General features: G+C 41.4%; 1 protein-coding gene across 5 annotated transcripts in view; it reads left to right on the top strand.

Annotated features, from left to right (window-relative positions):
• The first annotated feature begins 4,639 nt into the window (after window positions 1-4,639).
• Window positions 4,640-17,896, top strand: part of snama (something that sticks like glue) — a 58,652-nt gene continuing 45,395 nt past the window's right edge. For 3 of the 5 annotated variants that reach the window (XM_065236724.1, XM_065236715.1, XM_065236711.1), the window contains exons 1-9: window positions 4,640-4,790; window positions 5,484-5,677; window positions 5,751-6,006; window positions 15,633-15,744; window positions 15,819-16,191; window positions 16,258-16,497; window positions 16,563-17,256; window positions 17,323-17,682; window positions 17,737-17,850. In XM_065236724.1, coding sequence (XP_065092796.1) covers window positions 5,512-5,677; window positions 5,751-6,006; window positions 15,633-15,744; window positions 15,819-16,191; window positions 16,258-16,497; window positions 16,563-17,256; window positions 17,323-17,682; window positions 17,737-17,850 — 2,315 coding nt within the window. In that variant the 5' untranslated portion in view covers window positions 4,640-4,790; window positions 5,484-5,511. The remainder of the gene's footprint in view (window positions 4,791-5,483; window positions 5,678-5,750; window positions 6,007-15,632; window positions 15,745-15,818; window positions 16,192-16,257; window positions 16,498-16,562; window positions 17,257-17,322; window positions 17,683-17,736; window positions 17,851-17,896) is intronic. The other 2 variants (XM_065236719.1, XM_065236732.1) reach the window with 2 other exon arrangements.

The raw sequence follows: 17,896 nt of genomic DNA, 5'->3' as shown, positions 1-17,896 counted from the left end.
CCCCCCAGGATCTATAGTATCTATATGTGGTTGACAGGGATAAGGTCCCCCTGTAAATTTCACCATACATTCTCAGGTCGGTTTTCCACCAGCCCATCGATTGAAGATGGCTCACCCTCTGGTGGTGAGTACTGTCAGAAGCAGTACGAAGCACCCCATTGCAAACAAACTTGGTCGCTCATCCATATAAAAATCCAACATGGCTGTCCGCATAAACGCGAACCATCACATGACCTTACCGATAATGGTTATAAATTGTTTATAATCCCTGCTAAACTTCAACTGAAATGGTTATGGAACTTTACATGAACGTTTGTGTGATAAAGTTTTAACCTTATGTATTATGGTTTTTTGGAAGCGGACCTTACAAATAATGGGTTGTTAAGAACCATTACCATCTAGATTACCATTCCAAATTCTTGTTTTCTCCATACATTTTCGGAAAGAGAACTATATTAGAACGTTTTTACTTATGGTTTGAGAACATTAATGGTTATGGTTATGGTAGTCAGTAAGGTCCATTAATGGTTTTGTATTATCGCTCAACTTTACGTGAAATATATCGTGAATTGGTAATCAGTAATTTACAGGCAACCAATTCGCGATATATTCCACATAAAGTTGATCGATGTTACAAAACCATTCATGGACCTTACTGGTTACCATAACCATTACCATTAATGTTCTCAAACCATAAGTTAAAAGGTTTTAGTATAGTTTTCTTTCCGAAAATGTATGGAGAAAACAAGAGTTTTGAATGGTAATGGTTCTTAACAACCCAAGGTCCACTTCCAAAAAACTATAATACTTAAAATTAAAACTTTATCATTAAACGTTCATGTAAAGTTCCATAACCATTTCAGTTGAAGTTTAGCAGGGATTATAAACAATTTATAACCATTATCGGTAAGGTCAATTTATGGTTCGCGCTTATGCGGGTGCTACGCCCTTTGGCGAAAACCCCTCCGTCAACGAAGACACACCAAGGGGGGGAGGTGGCTGTCAAATACGAACAACACAGCAAAAAAAAAATGTAATATCGATCAACGTAATTCAAGCTGATGTATGAAATAATGATGTAATAGCAAAACGCAGATACAATATTACATCAATGGATGTAATTTTGTTCGCAAAATCGATGTACATCGTACAATGTGATATTACACAACCGATGGATTGACCTGGTTGCAGCAGTTTCGATGTAATATTCAACAACTTTTTTTGCTGTGAATCGTCGCCTACCTCGCATAACTGGTTCCAAACGTAAACAATCCATAAGAAACCTACAGCGTTTGTTTACGTTTGGAACCAGTTTCATACAAGATTATCAGTAGGCTGATTTGACAGCACGTCCCCCTCTCCCCAGAGACACACCCAGCGTTCATCGAGAGGATTGCTGAGACGTCAACTGAGTATAATGAATTGAGAACACTTGAAGAGCAAAATTAACCAATCATTACACACAAAGAACAAAAATTGTTATGGTAAAAATTATACACTTTTATTTTAAAAAGTTTGCAAAACTTCGTACCTTTAATAACAAAAATATTCAAAACAAAAGTAACATCTTTGATTTGAAAGTTTTTCTTTCACTTATTAACTCATATATTTAAAAGTTCATTTTTTTAAATAAAAGTTGTACAACTGTCAAACATACCACTTCTTAGCAATGTATTTGGCAGCACTGGACCTTTATTTGCCGCTAAATTTAAAAACAACCGAGGAGAAAATTACTCTGAATTTACGGTAAAGTGTTCAGGATCATAGAAGTCATCAAGAAGTGGCTAACAATTTATTCTGCTCTTCATAAATCTGCCTGAATTCAACTAATGCGGTAAGTGTTGAGATCTTCGAATCGGAATCGATTTGAACACCTGGAGGCAAGACGAAACGACTGATTTCATACAAGCGTTCATACGAAAAATGATCCGTTTCGACTTCCCCAATGAGGCCCCTGTTTTATCTCTAACCATACAAATACTACTGCTTCTAGATTTGCATCATAACAATTATCTGAATAAGGACAACGTGACGAAAATGCTCCGCCATCTACCGAAGAAGCTGAAGCATGTCCCAACCTCTGCTGTTTATTCCTGGTTGGGCTCAAAACAGACGATGCATCCTACAGATCTGAGGCAAGCAGCAGAAATGCTTGGAGTATCTATCAGGATACGTACATATACGAATTTGGGATGATGTCAGTTATAAAAAAAACGTAAAACGCTTCGTCACATCATTGACCCTTATTGGTAAAAGTTCAACAATACAGTTACTTATTGCTAATTTACTTAGTTTAAACAAAATCTTTCAATTTGGTCTTTTTAGGTTTTCAAAACAAAAAAGGAAGATTAATCTGTATGACCCAATGGAAAAGTAATCGAAGATGGTTCAACGAAGGGAAGCGGTAAGCAATTGGTAATATGAAGTTTCCCGATCCACACCAGACCAATGCTAATTGTCGGTCAGCAGCGAATGCAGAGTGCACATTTGTTTCGAGCCCACTGCAAGGCGGAGCCGCGCGTCTAGGGGGAAGCCTTCCCAACGTCATTCGCCACCGACGAATATCTGTTCACTGTAGTTAGATTTGGCCTGAGTAGCCCTTGCTGAAGCTCAATGAAAAACAGAAATATAATACAAAATACTAAATAATAAACATTAATATGGGTTTCATTATTTTTAAGCATAAAAGCAATTGAATCAATAATTATTCATTTTTTAAATGACAATTTAAATAATTGGGATAAAATGTCCGTCTTTTGAATCAAAACTTTTGAAACGCCAATCTAAAAGCATTAGGTTTTCGGTTTGACAGTTCTACAATTCAATTTGAAAGTTTCAACTTTTAAAATTAACAATAATAAAAGCTTTTAATTTGAGAGCTGGCTGACTGTCGTTTTGAAAGCACACCGCTTTCTACCAAAAAGAACCAACGCGAACTTTTATTTCTACCAATGGTTTTTTTAATTTTATTAACGATTATTTTTTGTGTGTACAAACTATTATTATCAATTGAACTATTATTCCTCTTTAGTAACCTTAATAGTAAGTAAATTAGTTAATACCTAACTTAGTGAATTAAATAGCCTAAAATTCGCCAAACAAAAGTGGCTATATGGTAAGCAAATGATATTGCACATTAGAATTGTGAAATCAATTGCAACAATATTTCAGACTATAAATAATATTCATTTCGCATGGTTTGCACACAATTGAATTACGCTAAAGGATTGTACCAAAGTAAGGTACACACTAAGATTTTTTTACTGTATACTGTAATTTTTTACCGTATACGGAACAGCAGAACATTCGGTAAACGGTTCGGTAATTTTGTTTTGTTTTACAGTACATTCAGTAAATTTATCTTCGCTCGTGACCTGTCAAAATTTACTGAACCGCATTGTAAATTAAGCTGAATGATTGGTAAAGTTTACAATAGCACGCTATAGCGTTCCGTAAATTTTTTACCGACCTTTTGCTAAAGTTTTTTTTTTCTAAAGTATTTATATTGCGAACACGGACGCGAATAAAGTTATCATCGGCGGCAAAATGGTAGATGCAGGCTCGGATGCAGGAGATGAACCAGCTACTGGTTGAAAACCTCGATGATTAAAAACTCCGCACACATTGGTTGTTTTTTCATTGCAGTTGTTGACATTCGGCTTATTCCATGGTGACTGGTAACCAGAAATGATTGACCTAGGACTGAATGCAAAATAAAATTCAGTATAGCATAGATCACATAGATTATAGCAAAAAAAAAAAAACTTAAGTACTTACTTTTCACACTGGAGAAACAAAGACCACTCAAACTCTTAATGGTCGCAAAGTTCGAGGTTGACAGCGAGGGTGACAGTATGAATTTTACATATCTGTTCGGTAATTTTTACAAGAATCTAGCATTTGACTACCGTTTGTTTTGGTAAAAGGCTTTATTTACAGTACGTTCGTCACACTTTTTTACAGTATTGTAAAATTGAAGCCATTTACAGTTTCGATCAGTAATTTTTGTTTACAGTTTTCGGTGATTTTCTGAAAATTACAGAAATTCAGCATTTTTCATTGCGGAAAGATGGTAATATAATACATTTTACATAAATATCGGTAAAAATGATATTTTGCAGAACGAGTTCAGCAAAAAAAGTACCGAACACGATTTAAGAAATTTGGTGTGTAATGCATTAATTTATTGGGCAATTGAAATAATGTAACCACTAAATTATAAAACTAATTAAACAGATATTGTAAAGATTCGACAAATACCGGATAGCTTCAGCGGATCTGAAGTAAACACTAAACGTAAGTTAACCTAAAATAACTAAGCTGAACATTATGTAAACTTTGATTGTTTGTTGATGATCTTTAGGGAAATTATAACTCTCTCGAACAAATCACATCATGGACTGTTAAATATCCGGAAAGACCGACCGATTTGTTACCAGTAACAGTTACAATGGCTGAATCATGAATTATTTGAAGCAGCCTTTGCTTATACGTTCTTTTCAAAAGTAACGCTTGAGTTAAGGGATAGGAATTCAGTTTGAATCATTATTTATATTCATATTCGATGGCAGCACTGATCTGTCAGCCAAAACGTCACCGGCCCGCCATCTCGCTTTTCGCCGAGCGCATCATCGTTTGCTCCCCGCTACTCCTCGCAGTTCATATTCAGAATGTGTAAAGTAGTTCCGTGGATTATTGTCGATTTTGAGTCGTGAAAAATGCACTCAAAAAGTGCATGTAAGTAGTGAAATTTCGGTTGAAAAGTGGTGCATTCTGTAGCCCCTATGCAAGTGAGTAATCTGGGAGTGAAATTCAATGGTTTACGCTGGAGTTACGTAAGAAAAAATCATTCGAAAGTCGGGCTATCGAAGTGGATGCGTTTCGATGTGAAGTGAAAATTTTTGATGTCTCGCAAACATGGAGGATTGATTACCTTCGGATGCTACGGTTTCGGATTGACACAGCTTTGGTGTTGGAGAAACTGCAAATATGAAGCGAAGAACCATCAAAAAATAGTGATTGGTGTATCATTAATTTGAGGTCACAATTTGCGATGAGTATGATGTTGACGTAGTGCTCCTTAGGTGTCTTGAAAATAAAATTAGTCCAGGGAAACCAGTGAAACATAACCTTAAAAATAAATAAGGTTGAAGATTGATATGAAATTTACCAATAATAATTTGCTGCTGCAAGGAAGATCTCTGGCTTTGGTCAATTATTTCAAATTTTTGCTTGGGGTTTCGTAGTTGCGGTATTTATCGTCAAGTTGTTATTAGTTAACTACTTGATCCGGTCACTTATTTTCTATGTATGAATCAATAAATGCATAAACAAGTGCATATGAAAAGTAAAGAGGTGAATGTGCTCTACTTAGTGTCAGTTGTATGCCACAATAATTGCCAATACTAAATTACTGTGTTGTAAAAGAAGCAGCAAATGCACATGTGTTTGCTAGAAAGAACCCAAAATTTGCACTTTTTCAGGAATCCAACTCCGGATAATTAGATCAAGATGTCAGTTCATTACAAATTCAAAAGCGCACTAGATTTCGATACCATCACTTTCGATGGGTTGCACATCTCGGTGGCGGACCTGAAGAAGGCCATCGTCCACCAGAAGCGACTTGGGAAAACGATGGATTTCGATCTACAGATTACCAATGCGCAAACCAAGGAAGGTAAATAATCCCTTCTTTACGCTCGGTAACCGGGTAGGAACGTTGTTAATCAATTAGCAAATTCAATTAACAGAATACAGCGAAGAAGCTGCACTAATTCCGAAGAATACGTCACTGATAATAGCGAGAATACCGTTGAAGAATGCACCCAAGAAAAACTGGGCGCCGAAGGATGATAATAATCAGCAGCAGGTTCAGGCACCGAGGAAAGGCCACGATAGTGCATCGGCAGTGCAATCCAATGTTGATCTCTCGATGATGAGTGGAACGGAGGAGGACAAGATTCGCGAGATGATGTTCCAGAGTACGGCGGAATACGATCCAACCAAGTGAGTGATGATAGCCTAAAAATAAAGGAAAAAAAAACTAGATTTAGAATTTGGAACAAGGTCAGTTATATTTGCTCTGGACTGATTCAGAATGTAGTTTGTTAACCTTTTTAACCGTGATTGGTAAATTGACCAATAATAAAACACATTCTATTACACATACCTGTTTACACTCTAATAATCTGATTTAATTCACCAACAATGAGATGTAACTCTTCTTACACATTTGAATTCTGCGACCATTGGGACAACATATTTGGCTAATATTCAGATGCTCGGGAATTGGTCATTATCATACGAGCACTCTGAATGTTCTGTTTCTGTTGGTTCTCATGTGGTAACTGGCTTCTATATATATCCACAATCCACAGTTCATTGCAGTATCTCCTTCTTACGCTCAATTTAAGATTCTCTTCTTCTGATTTTGTAGTTATGGACCTTGTGCAAATGACTTTGTATATTTTTAACCATTTTTAGACACTACTCACGTTTAGGATGGCACTGATAAAATTTCAAAGATTTATTTTCTGTGTCCCACACATAACAAGAAGAGGGTGTAAAGTATGTGTTAGACTCATAAAACCTTCCGCTTTCAGAGCGTCACAATCAGCGATCTTATGATTCGTAAGCGTTCACTCAGAGTGAGCGCTCAGGAGTCGTAAAATCGCTGGTCACAATCACTGAAAGCAATATTGACAGATTTTATGTGTCAAACATATACTTCACGACCTCATCTTGTAACTCACCAATTCCAGTACTCCATCAGGCAGTAGACAAAGAAAAATCCTTAGTTGATAATATATTTTGCTGGGCCAATTGTAGACACACGTATTTTGATACATTCATCTCCACATTCGCATAACAGTCACATATGGATAAGAAGTCAAGCAAGATGGGATTGATATGCGATTGCAATATTATTAAAAATAAAATAAAATGTGTGGGTCAGAAGTAAAGGGTTGCAAGTGACAACCCTGAAAAACTATAAACTCCACGATAGTGGGCTTTCACCAATTATGAACAACTATTTGAGCAACTTGTTGTCTGAGAAATATATGAGCTTTTCTCATGGAAACTCGACAACTTCACGAATTAGTTACATGGGTATTCCCCAGGGCTCATGTTTAAGCCCCCAAAAACTCACATCCTTAAGCTGCTACGGATCCAATACCGTTGCCTTCGTATTGCACTATGCTGTATGCACTCGGCTCATACGATGAGCCTCGAAGTACTCGCGGGTGTTCTCCCACTGACAGATCGTTTCTCATCCGTTGTGAAGCAATGAATCCTTTGGTAATAGAAAACTTTGAGAAGCTGCTCGACCGAAATCCTCACAAGATTCATGATTTTGTACTATGACGCACATGACGCTGGAGGTTGGTCCTTCTTTATTAATCTCCAATCGTGATTGCTTTCAAGCCTTCTATAGTTCCTGTGTAAATTTTGATCTGACCATGATGCAAGAAATCCATGGAATACCAGATCACCATCGGTCGATGGTCGTTCCCTCAATTTTTGCAATCAAGTACCACCATGTAAGTAACGATAAAAGATTTTTCACAGATGGGTCAACCATAAATGCTATTTAATCAATTTCATAGGGCCTCCTATAAATTGCAGAAACCATGTTCCGTATACGTTGTGGAACTCGCAGCTATATTTTACGCAGTAGAGCGAATTGCCTCACTACCTTCTGACCATTATTTCATTTTTACGGATAGTCTTAGCTCATTGGAGGCTATTCGTTCAATGAAGCCGATGAAGCATTCCTTGTATTTCCTGCCTGAAATACGATCTAAACTGACTGCTTTATCTAACTGCTCCTATAGCATCACCTTAGCTTGGGTCCCATCTCATTGCTCAATTCCGGGTAATGAGAAAGCGGACTCGTTGGCTAAGGTGAGCGCTATGGAAGGCGATATTTTTGAGCGACAAATCGCCTTCAACGAATTTTTCTCCATTGCTCGTCAGCAACTCCTCATCAGTTGGCAACAAAAAAGGAATGATGGTGATTTGGAAAGATGGTTACATTCTTTTCTCCTACAGGTGTCGAACAAACCATGTTTCAAAGGGTTGGACATGAGCCGTGACTTTATACGCGTTATGTCAAGGCTTATGTCCAATCACTGTTCGTTAGACTCGCACTTCTATCGAATTGGGCTCTCAGGCAGCAATTTATGTGCGTGTGGCAGTGGTTATCATGATATCGAGCATGTTGTTTGGTCATGTACCCTACACCGTGTTGTCAGAGCTGAGTTATCCACATCCCTCAGGGCCCGAGGAGAACAACCCGCGATACCCGTTAGAGATGTCTTGGGTAGCCGAGATTTCGACTATTTTAATTTAATTTTGTTACATTTAAAGTGTGTTTATGTTACTTCATACGCGAAGTTAGCGATTTTCAGAGTTGGTTGGAAATGCTAACATGAAGCTTTAGTGTGATAATTTATTAGCTAGAGAATGATGAAACGTCACTAAAACTATTCCACAGCCGCAGTCAGCAATGAGCAAAAGGAGGACGCACATCTTTTGCCTGACTTGAAGACATAGTTCAAGTCTCCGCGTACATCGTACGGGTTAGGCAAAAGATGTGCGTTTGACTTTATACTGTCGCATTAATGGCCCTTAGCTCATTTTCAACTTCTATTCAATTTTCATACTGCCGTACTCTGACGGAACTATCCACCTACCATCTTCTAAAGATCATTCTCTAGCTAATAAATAGCATCATTCTCCAGCTTCATGTTAGCATTTCCAACCAAATCTTTAATTTTGTGTTTTTAAAACAGATAGATCTGAAAATTTAGTAGTTAGTGTCATCTTGTGTTTTCCCAAGTTGTTAGCTGCCCATCGGTGTACCCCCATGTTTGTCTTTTTCATCAGTATGTCGCTTAGTTCGAGATCAAGAGCACATTGCTCTCCAAACCTTGTGTTCTCAATCCCTACCCTGCCATCCATTTGTTGCAATTTGTTACCCCTAACCTCTAGACAGCCGCGAGTAATCGGCCCCCGCTTTACTAACGTTAGTTTTAAGTAATTTTGTTATCTAAAGAATGAATATCGGCTCGGCAAAGCTACAGCAAATGAGTCTGGAAAAATAAACGCATTATTAAAAAAAAACCTGAAAAACATGAGAAAACGGCAGTTATCGAGCAGGATGTTATGTACGCCATTTACATTAGTGGATGTCCATAAATTGCGTATACACTGTAAGAGGAGGAAGGGATGTTGATACGTGTGTTTGCCTAAAGGATGTTGTTGCGAACATGGACATCCCTAACGATCGCTACCAACACCAACACTGCTGAGCTCACTGGTAGCAGCTAAGCTGTCAGCATTCCCGCTCAGAACGAGGATCACCAGGTTCAAGATCCCCGAATCAGCGAGGTGCCGTTCCAGCAACGCCTTGTTGGAACTGTGGCGCCATGCACTATTCCAAGGACTGTCCCTTCCTCAAAAATCGGTATAAGGAATGTGGTCAGGTAGGCCACAAAGACGGGTATTGCTCCAGCGCCAAAAAAGTGAAATCTCCAGGTAAGCGCTACTTGTTCAAGCCGATGGTAACCAGAAGCGTGCAGGTGAAGAACGTCCGGAAGCGTAGGAGATTTGTGAAAGCGGAAGTCAACGGCAGGCAGATCAGTCAACAACTCGACACTGCGTCGGATATCAGCGTCATTTCCGAGCAATCATGGCGGCATATAGGAAAACCCACAGCAATTCCTGCAACAATTCAAGCCGCTACTGCATCGGGTAAACCCTTGAAGCTGGAGTTTCAGTGTTCCTGTGAAGTTGCAGTCAAAGGGGAGAAGCATCAAGGTCGATTTTTCGTGGTCAAGCAGCAGCTCAATCTGCTTGGACTGGACCTAATCGACACGTTTAACCTCGGGTCGGTGCCTATGGATCAGTTCTGCAATCAAATCAGCAGCTATCCAACATCGATCAGCTCCCTCCAAGCAGCTTTTCCAGTGGTGTTCAATGATGAACCAGGGTTGTGCTCGATGGCCAAGGTGACACTGGGACACCTCATCGACGGGCGAGGTCTGCGTCCGGATCCAGCAAAAGTTGAATCTATCTGCAACATGCCAGCGCCGACAGACGTTTTTGGAGTTCGATCGTTTCTGGGAGCGATCAATTAGGGGAATTTACGTATTCTCGGCAACCTAAGCAGCGACCTTCTTTATATAGCCTTTTTCTCTAAGGAGCGCACACATATGCAGTATTGGTTTGTTTACAATCTTTTGCTGCCAGCTGCTCTAACAATTTCAGTCGAAAGAATAGTCAAAAACTGTTTTGAAACGCTTTTACAAAGCTCTAATCTTCTCTAGTGAGAGCGAGTATTGTCGGCAACCAGTTTTTCTTCGGCAACCGTTCCATTTGAACTGCATGTAAATCTGCTGTTCTATTATTGGCAACTCGAAATCAGCTACAATTTGTAGTGCGTGTGTTTCATTTCAAGAAAACCTTGCTAGATTGCTTTTTCTCAGTGGTAAAAAATATAGTCAAATTGAAGCTGAAAGCATAAAGAATCGTTTGCATGCATTCAGCGAAGTGATTTCGTAAGAAAATCCAGTGAAAATAGTGTTTCAATTTGGGTTGCCGAAAATAGTCTGGCATGCCGAAGCCGTCATTTCCCCTACTACGGGAAATTCGTCCCGAGTATGCGTACGTTGCGATATCCGCTGGATGAGCTTCTCAAAGCCGACAAGAAGTTCGTCTGGTCAGTGGAATTCTCACCTCAGATTTGCTTCTGACGCACTACAACCCGCAACGCGAGATAGTGGTAGCAGCTGATGCGTCATCGGTTGGAGTTGGTGCGACCATTAGTCACAAGTTTCCAGACGGGTCGATTAAGGTCGTGCAGCATGCTTCTAGAGCACTGACAGCCGCCGAGCAAGCCTACAGTCAGCCAGATTGTGAGGGGCTCGCGATCATCTTCGCTGTGATCAAGTTCCACAAGATGCTGTTTGGTCGGAGCTTCACACTACAAACTGATCATGCTCCACTTCTTCGAATCTTTGGGTCGAAAAATGGCTTCCCAGTCTACATGGCGAACCGGCTACAACGTTGGGCTTTACAGTTGCTGCTGTACGACTTCAACATTGTATACGTAAACACAATGAAATTCGGAAACGCCGATATCCTGTCCCGGTTGATCGATCAACACGTCAATCCAGAGGAAGACTTCGTCGTAGCCAGCATCATCACGGAGAACGATGTAAGATCCATTGTATTAGATGCAATTCCTCTCAGTTTCAAGGCAATACAGCACGCCACCCGTTACTTACCCATCTTGTACTTCGCAAGGTCTACCGCTTCGTTCAGCAAGGTTGGCCACAGTTAAAAACGGCCATTTCGGACCATGAGATCCAGCAATCCTTCAACCGAAGTGATTCGCTATCTACGGTTCAAGGGTGCGTGATGTTTGCCGAACGTTTAGTGATTCCGACTGATTTCCGGATGCGGTACCTACACCATCTCCATCATGGTCATACGGGCATCCAGCGCATGAAAGCGATTGCGCGCAGCTTCGTTTACTGGCCGTCTATCGACTCGTATATCGCTGCGCATGTCAAAGCGTGCTGTCACTGCGCAGTTGCAGCCAAGAGTCCGCCCAAAGCACCGCCGCTGTCGTGGCCCAAGTCGACGTATCCATGGCTGCGCGTCCACATCGACTACGCTGGGCCTATCGAAGGAAAATACTTCCTGCTTAGCGTCGATTCGTACTGCAAATGGGTGGAAATTGTCAGAACCAAGTCGATAACAGCCACTGCAACCATCGGAATCCTACGAAATCTCTTCGTTCGCCTTGGTATGCCATAAACGCTAGTCAGCGACAACGGTACGTAGTTCACCAGTGCCGAGTTCGCACAATCCTGCCTCGAGAACGGTATCGATCACGTGACAACTGCGCCGTTCCATCCGCAGTCCAACGGCCAAGCCGAGCGTTTCGTGGACACCTTCAAGCGAGCGGTCAAAAAGATTCGAAAGAGGAGAAGATCTATTCAGGAAGCACTGGACTTTTTTCTTTTGACCTACAGAACCATACCAAACCTGTCAGCACCAAAAAGCAGATCTCCGTCCGAAGTCATATTTGGGCGCAGAATTAGGACCAGTCTGGACTTACTCCGTCCACCAGGCGTTCGGGAAACGTCTGCTTAAACAGATTCAAGCTCATTCAGTAAAGGTGATCTAGTATACGCCAAGGTGCACTCTAACAATTCGTGGAGATGGGCATCAGGAGTGATTCTGGAGCGAGTAGGACAGGTGCCGACAGTAAGTCAACGTCTGGCTCGATTCCGTTCAAGACAGACAAGCAACAGTTGCCTCTGGGCATCTTACTACGAGCCTGGAACCTGCACAAGCCAACCCAGCCACAACCACCAGGTCCATCCACATCACCGTCACCGGTTGCACAAACGCCATCAACGCTCGAAACGCCGGCTGAGCACTCGACACCACAGCAAGTCTTGCCATCCACGCCAGCTTCTCCGAGCCTAGTTTGGGTTACTCCGAAATCGACAACTTCGTCGACAACAGACCTTGGTCTGCCGTCGTCTACGTCCGTAGTCCCATCGTCCTCTACAACAAGCCCTATGTCACTTACATCAGCAGAAACCGAAACAGATGTCCAGGTACCTCGTCGCTCTTCACGTCTACGAAGACTGCCGATTAGGTTCGACCCGTACCAGTTGTATTGCGAGGGGAGATGTTGGGAAGATGGACATCCCTAACGATCGCTACCAACATCAACACTGCTGAGCTCACTGGTAGCAGCTAAGCTGTCACCCGTAGATGCGATAACCAGCATAAGAAAGAAGAATGCCGGCGCCGGTGGTGTAGTGGTAAGCGTGACTGCTTTCTCACACCCCAATGGGTCTGGGTTCAATCCCAGCCGAGGTCGGTGGGATTTTTCTGAGGCATAAAAATCTCTGGTCACTTCTTCCTTTGGAAGGGAAGTAAAGCCGTTGGTCCCGGCCCATGTGTGTTGAATGGGTGCGATATCCTACGCAGGTGTGGAAGCTGCTTTCCTGCACATTCGATTGCCTTCAATGGATGGCAATCGATGTCCGTCGGTGATTGGCACTAGATTGCGGAACAGAGACCGACGGTAAATAAGGAATGAAGAAGAAAGAAGAACAACACAATATATCCGGAGTGAATCGTCACACGTCAATCGCCGATTTCTCGTCAATAAAAGCTCAATCTCGTAAACTAACTATACCAAATCAGGCATAACATTTGATAACGGCACAGAAGCATTTGTAAACAAACATTCTAAAGCCCTTTACACGCGAACCAAAGTACGCCCACGCAAACCAATACCACTTTTGGAAAGGTGATAAAAGCCCCTAGCCGACGATGTTGTTAGTTTGCGTGCTTTGGTTCGCGTGTAAAGGGCCTTAAAAAGTTTGTTTACAAATGCTTTTGTGCCGTTATCAAATGTTATGCCTGAAATGATAGAGGAATCATTCCTCTACCTCATAGTGTTGTTAGTTTTCGAAATTGAGATTTTATTCGCGAGAAATCGACGATTGACGTGTTTGTTTACAAATGCAATTACGCCCAAATCTCAAATCACTCCGAATATATGTTCGAGTCCGTCATCAAGTCAATGTATACTTTTAGTTCGTCATTTTAATAAAGTTTTATTTGCTAGTTTACGTTCGCGTTCATTTTATTGTACATGATGTACACGGCCATCCCGTTAGCGAGTTCGTAACAGATGTTGATCGATAACTGTCGATACGCAGACGTCTACATTGCTAATTCACCATTGCTGAATTTATCGATCAGCAACCCTGGCTCATATTATCTCATAACTAGTAATCATATATATAGAGATTCGCGGAAGCGGCCATCTTGAGCCAATTAAGCTGTGAGAACTATCAAAATATGAGCCAAACCAGGATGTTCATCGTTTACCAGAATTATTCAGTTGAAAACTATTGTAATTGGGGCGAAATAAATTCAAACAAAAATTTATAATAAAAAAAAATATTGAATTGACAATTGGATGACTTTAGTTTTGAAAGCTAACCGCTTTCTACCACAAAGAATCAACGCAAAAACGTTTAATTCTACCAATGTTTTTTTTTTAATTTTTTTTTTTATTTTACTAAAGATTATTTTGTGTGTGTGTGTAAGAGAGTTTTTGATATTGTTGGTCAAAAGCATTGTGACGTCAAATCACGGAATGGTTTATGCACAACATGCATTTGGTGCTGATGAACCGGGACTGCTCCAGGCAGTTTCAAAATTTTCCCACCTTCTTTAGCAAAATACAATAGCGGGTGCTCGAAGTGTTACCGAAAGAAGCATCACATTACTGCACAAACGGGGAAAATCCGGCGGTAGTCCACAAAACTCATTCCATTTTTCACGAAGTTCAGTGCTTTTCGGAAACCGGAAAATATTCACATTGTCACACTTCGTTGCATTTCCACGACTGCGGCTACTGTGTTACCTGACTTATAACGAATATACGTTGTATACAAGTACCCCGAATACAACGTATAGTTCGTCTAATTTTACGTTGCAAATGCTATGCTATGAGTCATACGTTGTATTCGGGGTACTCGTATACAGCGTATATTCGTTATAAGTCAGGTAACACAGAAGGGTAAAACCGAAGACAACATATCAAGAAGACTGGCAACTTTGCCTGAATACGAGCGACAGACACAGTAGCGCTGTGCTCGAGCGAAGGTGGAAGCAACGTATAGAAGAGTGAGCAAATGCACAAACCTTTCTTCTGAGGATGGAACCTTTGTTATCCAATTGGTTCGGAGCATTTACCTTTGAGCGGCAGATGACGCGATTGTGCCTGTCTCATGCCGGTCGTTTGAGAAAATGGAAGAGTTGTCAGTTTTCTTGATATGTTGTCTTCGGTAAAACTTAGCAGTGTACTTCATATTCAATAAATGTTATTTAAAATTTAAGGAAAAATAGTTCACTAGTTCACTGAGAATTCAAACAACGTACACGAACGTAAGGAACGCCAAAGTCACACACAAAACTGATACATTTTGCTCCGCGGCAAGTGTTGGCAGCTTTTGTAAACAAAATAAATCACGTTGCCAAATCGTTTGATAATATTTCTGCGAATCTCTGTATATAGGATTACTACTTATAACAGTGTATGTATGTCGCTTACATCAATTTCCTTCTGACCCCCTCAAATGTAGTCATTCGATGTTGTACACTAATACTAATGCACTCGGAATCCAGGTACCTATACCATTCCCTGCTAATGGTTTACCTAATTTTGCTGAAACGATAAACATAAATGTACTACTCCTGTCCTGTTTGATACCTACAGATTCCAAAAATGTTGCTTCAGTTTAAACAAGGAACTACTGTTATAGAACGATTTGTCGTGATGCTCTTCTACTGTTAAACTATCTAATCATACTGTATTATATTGAACTGAATTTATCGTTTCGCATAGTTAATAAATATGTATGTTATTTCTTTTACAACTGACGCTTTTACTCGGAATTAGGTTTAAACACAGGTAAACCAGGAAGATCGGTTTAATATCCATTAATTAAATTATAGAACCTCACTCTTTTTTATAATTTTATATGCTAACAACAATTTTCTTTTATTTTGCTCGTTTTCACTAGCTATCAAAAAATTCGAGGAGCATCCCAAACTGGTGAAGTCCCAATCAATTACAAGTGCTATCGCTGCAATAAACCAGGTCACTGGATTAAGAACTGTCCTCTCGGTCCATTGGTAAGTATTTGTCATTCATCAGTCCCAGTTGTGTGTGAATTCGTTTTATTTACTGTCTCATTTTTTTTAACTAGCCCAAAGAAGCAATGGAAGTGAAACGTACCTCCGGTATACCGCGTTCCTTCATTGAACGGGACAAGGATCCGGAAAACAATCCGATCATTCAACCGTCGCAGGTTCCCCCGGAGGAGAAGCAGGTCATTCCGGAGGATTTAATCTGCAGCATCTGTAAGGATTTGTTTACCGATGCGGTTATGATTCCCTGCTGTGGGAGTTCATTCTGCGATGAGTGTGTTCGAACGGCACTCTTGGAATCCGAGGATAACGAGTGTCCCGATTGTAAGGAAAAAGGATCTTCGCCGGGCTCATTGATTCCAAATCGGTTTCTGCGTAACTCGGTGAATGCTTTCCGCAATGAAACTGGTTATATAAAAACTGTACAGAAAGGTAGATCTGAATGACCTTGTAGCATTGTTTGAGATTTTACTAATTGTTGTTGATTTGTTTTCATAGCGGCATCAAATAAACAAACTAAACCAGCAGAGGAACCTCCGACTGCTCCGGTGGAATCAACAACAACAACTATCAATGTTACATCCGTGTCAACCACTTCAAGCGCTGACGTTGATGGTGAGCAGCAACCTTCTGAAAGTGCTGGTGACGATAAGCACGAAACCTGTGACCAGTTACAGGAAAGTTACGAGGATGTATCCCAACATGGGGATATTGATTCTCCCCCAGCAGATGATAAAGGTTAGTAGACTTTGGTACTTTTGAGTAAAAATATGCTTATTAAAAAAATAAAATAAACATTACAGCATTCGATAACGAGTCGGATTATGAGGATAATATAACGGTTACCGTACCGCCAGCTCATCTCCAGAGCCGAGGTGCTTTTCGAGGGCACTTCAATGGACGGCAAGCTCATCATCGTCATGAAACGCCTCCCATTGGGCGGGAATATGCTCCCCAATATAACAGTGGCAACAGTGCTAGTGGTGGAAACAGGATTGCTGAACAACAAGGAACCGAGGAAGGCGGTTCACGAACTCCGAAAGTTGAAGAAAAGGAAAGCAGCTATAATGTTGCTCCTGCAGCTGGTTCTAAACATGATTACGAGACAAGATCTCCGGATTATCATCAGCCAGCTGCTAGAGGACCGATGCCCATGCCGCCGCATACTCATCCACCCCTTCAACAACCAATGGGAGCTCATCCACCGCCCCATGCAGGTTACATGGGACAACAGCACCCGGGTCCCGCTGGTCCTTATCCTGGCCCTCCTCCGCATGGAGCGCCGCATCCGTACCCTGGAGGATACGGAATGCAAGGTGGTTACCCTCCTCAGCGTCCATACGAACATCATGGCGGTGGAATGTACCATGGTGAACGCCCTAGAATGATGTATCCACCTCGTGCCGGATATCCTCCGCATCCTCCCCACATGAGACCCCGCCATATGGCTCCAATGGGTCCAGGAGGTTATCCCGGGGTACCAAACGTCGGACCTGGGTATGTGTTGTTTCTAAATCATTTGTGCGTTGCTTTATCAAATTATAACCTTTATTGCAATTACAGCGTTATTGACGATCCTCTGGAAGCATTTAACCGCATCATGCGTGAAAAGGAACGCCGCAAAGAGCAAGAAGCAAAACAGGCGGCAAACCGCCATCGTTCTCCGCACGCGGATCGGAATCGTCGGTCCCGATCGTTTGATAATAGCGGTAATAATCGACGAGGTCGGTCTACAGAACGCGAACGGCGGCGATCGCCGCGTGGTAGTGGTGCACGGTCACCGGATCGACGTCGTACGCCTGACGACAAGCACGGTGACGAACGGGAACGGGACCGTGATCGGGATCGCGATCGTGATCGCAATGGAAGGCGCAGGAACCGCTCCAGTTCGTACAGTTCCAGCGGATCAAGGTCGTATTCAAGGTAAATAGTTTGACTTCTAAGTAAAACTTGTTTTATGCGTTGCCTAACATTGAGGTCTAAATGCAGATCGCCAGCCACCAAGAGAGGAAAGTCACCGAAACGGCGCTCACGTAGTCCCTACCGGGAGCGTCGATCGAGAAGTCGATCCAAATCGTTTGAAGACAGAAGGTAAATAGGAATTGTTGTTTGTAGTTATCTATTAACATTTACTAAT

The sequence above is a fragment of the Ochlerotatus camptorhynchus genome, unplaced genomic scaffold, assembly GCF_037179485.1.
Source record: "Ochlerotatus camptorhynchus isolate MF236.1 unplaced genomic scaffold, CSIRO-AGI_Acam_v1.1 ptg000041l, whole genome shotgun sequence".
NCBI lineage: Eukaryota > Metazoa > Arthropoda > Insecta > Diptera > Culicidae > Ochlerotatus > Ochlerotatus camptorhynchus.
Note: the sequence above shows the minus strand (reverse complement) of the source record. Positions and strands in the feature narration are given on the sequence as shown.